Below are 4,440 nucleotides of genomic sequence, written 5' to 3'. Positions count from 1 at the left end.
GTATTTAAGAAATACTTGTAGGAAGTAACTATCAATAGTCGGTGAAACAAAGCGCAATCGTGCAATGAAAACCAAGCTACTTTAATCTGATTTCGATTTAATCCGATAGCATTATGCTCATTTTTTGGTTCCCTGAGAAGTAATCGTAATAAAATATAGCTTATATCTATCTGGAGCAAATGTATTTTCCAACAATGAAAGAATTATCCAAATCGATTGAATAGTTTCTGAGATAACCTTGGATACAAACACATACCTACGTATAAACTACCTCTCTTTATAATTTAATATAGGTAAACTACATAGGTACATATAAGTATCAAACGTGGTATGGAACATGTTTCGTTAGTATTCATATATCAATAAAAAAGTTTACACATTTTATCACAAACGAAATCATTATTTGAAAGTATACTGTGTGGCAGAATTCTCACTGTTTTAGTTTCATAGAAAACATTGATAATATTTATAACAACATAAACAATTTGACCTCCACTTCATTCACAGAAGAAATGAATAATTGATTTATATGATTAGTACTTCGTTATAAATATAGAAGATATAAAAGGATTTAAATGAAATTTATATACAAGGCGTCCAAGTTTCTTTAGAGGATGACAATTTGCAGAATATGTATCAAGAACTATTTAAGAAAAATTGTAATAATATGTATTTATACCAGATAAACTGTTTTCCTTTAAATAAATATAAAAGTTTGATGTATATTTTGCGGAGATTAAATCTTTATTGATATGAAACATTATATTCTGTAGCATATCACTAAAGGCAGTTTTATATGCGCACCTAACAATGTGTTCACCAGCCACGTAAACTAACGTGACTATGTCAATTCATGGTTAGAAACATATACATAATTCGTGACCTAATAGTAATGATATTTGTTGACAAAACAGAAAGAGTGTAATACTTTAATTTTTCTCAATACAGAATTTAATTTAATCGAATGATATAAACATTCCTTTATGTATAGTATAGACATGTTGCTAGCTTTAAATGTATCACTATTTTAGATATAACCTCATTTGCCGGTTAGTGTTCATTTTAAGAAGTTATGATTATATTTTTGCATAGAGACAGTTGAACATTATTATTTAATAAATAAAAATGGCTGAGTTACGGGAAGTATACTTTCTGAAAATATCAGCGTTATTATTTGTGCTTTCTGTACAAAGTTTGCAAAGTTTAGAAGTAATATATGCAATAAATGCTGGTGGAGAGGCACATACTGATAGTTATGGAATTCGTTATACCAAAGATCCTTTAATGAATAAAGTTGGAACAGGATCCGATTATGGCATGCAGTTAATTATTGGACGAGTAAATGTAGTTGATCAGATTTTATACCAAACTGAACGATATCATCATAGTACGTTTGGATATGATATTCCAATCAGCGAGGATGGAGATTATGTTATGATATTAAAGTTCTGTGAAGTTTATTTCAACTCTCCTAATATGAAGGTAAGATTTAGTTTTATAATTATAATGTAATACTAAATAATTTCTTATTACTGAATATAATTTTAACAGAGTGCTGTTTTCTAAAACATGTTTTAGGTGTTTGATGTTGTATTAAATGGAGACCATACTGTTGTTACTGACTTAGATATCTTTGAGAGAGTTGGACGTGGTGTAGCACACGATGAATATATTCCATTTAAAGTTCAAGCTGGGAAGTTAATATACAACGACGAAGAGTCTGATATATTAGCTGGAAAAATTAGAGTTGAATTTATAAAAGTATTATACTTATATTTATTTTTCATTTATACAATTTAATCCAACTATAAGTATATTAACATTCAATAATTAATTATAGGGTTACAGAGACAACCCAAAGATAAACGCTATTGCTGTACTAAAAGGAAATATAGAAGGTATTATCTAAATTTGTGATATTTAAGAGTTTCTAAAGTAAATGCTATAACTATGTCAATATTATTTAGATGTGCCACAGTTGGGCCCGATTCCTCAAGAACCGGAAGAATATCACAATATACAAGAAGACGAGGAGGAGTCTACAGTTCGTAGTCGACATACAAGTGGCCCCAGAACTCCAGATCCTTATTCGATCGATGATTCCTCAGTAATGTTACCAGTCTTTGTAGCTCTTGGGGCATTTATTCCTTTACTATTTTGCCTATGTAAACTATAGACTAAGTAAAAATTTTTGCACATGAATGCCTTGTACTTAAAGACGATAGTGTTCTAATCAGTTTAGATAAATTTAGCACATGGAGAGTTGGCAATATATATATGTATATGTTGGCCGTGTAAATAGTGGGAACATCTTTGATTTTGAGCTATGTCATTGAATTTCATTAAAACTGTTTATTATTAATTTAATCAAATGAAAATGTTTAAATGTGTTTTTATACAATGAATAATTCAAATTAGGAGCGAAATTAAGAACTTGGGAAAGACAAGGAGTTGTTTAGTCATGACTTTTGTTGTCACTTTAATGTGTTCATTCATAAGTTATTTAATTTTTAACTATAGGACTGGAATAATAATTTGCACAAAAGTTGACGTGTTATCTTTTTTTTTTAATATATAATTCCGTGTATTCTTAATACATTAAAGATATATATTTATTAATTTTAAAAAGGCTTGTAATCTAGTATTTATGAAAGATTACATCGAATTCTGATTCTAATTGTTTTCTAGAAGTAATATTATAGAAAAAAAAAAACGGAGGGAAAGTAATATATATAAGAATATGCAGTACAATAAACCTAAATATTTTGTTCAAATAAATGTGTTTAAATTTACTATAAATTCACACACAATGTTATAATTGAATTTTTTGATTGATTGTAGTGATTGTATTGTAGCAAGTGAATTAAATTATTTCAATTAGATCTTTAATATCTTTTATACGAGGAAAATTTATGTACTTTTATATTCGGTATATTGGTTACATTTTGTCAAATTGTGCACCTTTATAAAACATGTTCATTACGTGCGAAAAAATTAGAATGAATCCAACAATCCGTCAAATACCAAAGTGATTTCAATCTTTTGCAAATCAGAGGAAATAAAGCTGTTATTATTGTCCAATTGAGTTGTTTCCTTCTCACATATTATTTTATAATCCCCTATTTTTTTACAAGCTTTTTTTAGTATATTCGCTTTGTCGCCACTTTGATAATTTATTATGATAATTCATATCAAACATTTTTTAAATCTAAACAAAATCCTGTTGTTTTAAATTTTTTCTTAATTTAATTTTTATTAACTAGAAAAATATACATACATGTGTTGTTTATTTTGGGATAGGAACTGAACAATTATTTCATTTTATTTAAATTTTGCATAATTTTTTGAATTGTAATAGATCATTAGCTAAGTACGAAATTTATATCAAAATGATATAAAAAGACTAAGATTTGAAACAGTAAATTTTACAATGAGGTATAAAATATATGTACATACATACAGTTGGAAAGCTATTTATATTATTGTTCTCTGTAAAAAAAATTATACAAGCTAGTTCACATAGTCGTATTTAGGGTACAGTTTTATTAAGTTTTGTAATAAGATGTAATTACGTACGTATATAGCGAGAAAAAGTAATTTCTAATCTTAATTTTTGAATTATTGCAATTAAAAATAAACAATATTTAAATGTTTCGGAATTATATTAGTACCGAAAAGCAATGAAAGATGGAAATTAAAAAAGATGGAAGAGAGAAAGAATGAGTACAATCATGAACAAAAATGAATTATATCAATACCGTTATTTATTACTAATATGTTTAATATTATATAATATATATATAATATATAATTATATAATATAAAATATATATATAATATATAATTATATAATATAAAATATATATGATAATATTATATATATAATATATATTATATAATATATAATTATATAATATATAATATTTTTCGGATAGGGGTTTGGAAAATAGAAACATAAAATTGACAACTGATAGTACGAAATCAGTGAAAGAGGATCGATGATTCTGTTTTACCGTAAACCCACCTCAGGGCATGGTTGATGATCGAAGATGTGATTTGCACCGATGAACAGAAGAAAGCACTTACAAGTTAAATTGACCTTCAAATAGAGAAAAGTAATACACGCGCGAATATGTGTATATAGACTGACGTATTCTTTAATGGGAATAAGCTCATTCATTCTATATGAACGAAAGATCACGTGACCTCTGATCGTTTAGCTAGAGTCAAAGAGAAAACGAAACTGATATGTAGTCATCATTGAAAGTTAATTACCGATTCAAGGCTGTACTTATATCTCTGAAGTTTCAAACTCTAAGTCTCGAGTGGTAATCATCTTTCGAGAAGGAAAACCAAAATTGTAATTTCGTATGGAACATGCTTGAACAGTCGTTCATCTTTTATAATTCATTGAACAAGTTAATCGTCTGGTTAAATATC

At 27.2% G+C, this 4,440-nt stretch overlaps 1 protein-coding gene across 4 annotated transcripts; it reads left to right on the top strand.

Moving 5' to 3' along the window:
- Positions 1–349: 349 nt before the first annotated feature.
- LOC132906307 (malectin-A) lies at positions 350–3,081 on the top strand. 4 transcript variants are annotated; one of them, XM_060958357.1, is made up of 5 exons: positions 350–659; positions 774–1,482; positions 1,579–1,761; positions 1,841–1,898; positions 1,968–3,081. In XM_060958357.1, exons 2-5 carry the CDS (start codon positions 1,126–1,128, stop codon positions 2,174–2,176), a joined length of 807 nt encoding a protein of 268 aa, XP_060814340.1. In that variant the 5' UTR covers positions 350–659; positions 774–1,125; the 3' UTR covers positions 2,177–3,081. The 4 variants fall into 4 exon arrangements, with proteins under 4 accessions (XP_060814340.1, XP_060814342.1, XP_060814341.1 ...); XM_060958359.1 differs by lacking the exon at positions 350–659 and having other exon boundaries at positions 702–856; positions 1,032–1,482; XM_060958358.1 differs by lacking the exon at positions 350–659 and having other exon boundaries at positions 702–921; positions 1,032–1,482.
- The last annotated feature ends 1,359 nt before the right edge of the window (positions 3,082–4,440 follow it).

The sequence above is a fragment of the Bombus pascuorum genome, chromosome 4, assembly GCF_905332965.1.
Source record: "Bombus pascuorum chromosome 4, iyBomPasc1.1, whole genome shotgun sequence".
Classification (NCBI taxonomy): domain Eukaryota; kingdom Metazoa; phylum Arthropoda; class Insecta; order Hymenoptera; family Apidae; genus Bombus; species Bombus pascuorum.
This window is presented reverse-complemented; position numbering and strand designations above follow the sequence as displayed.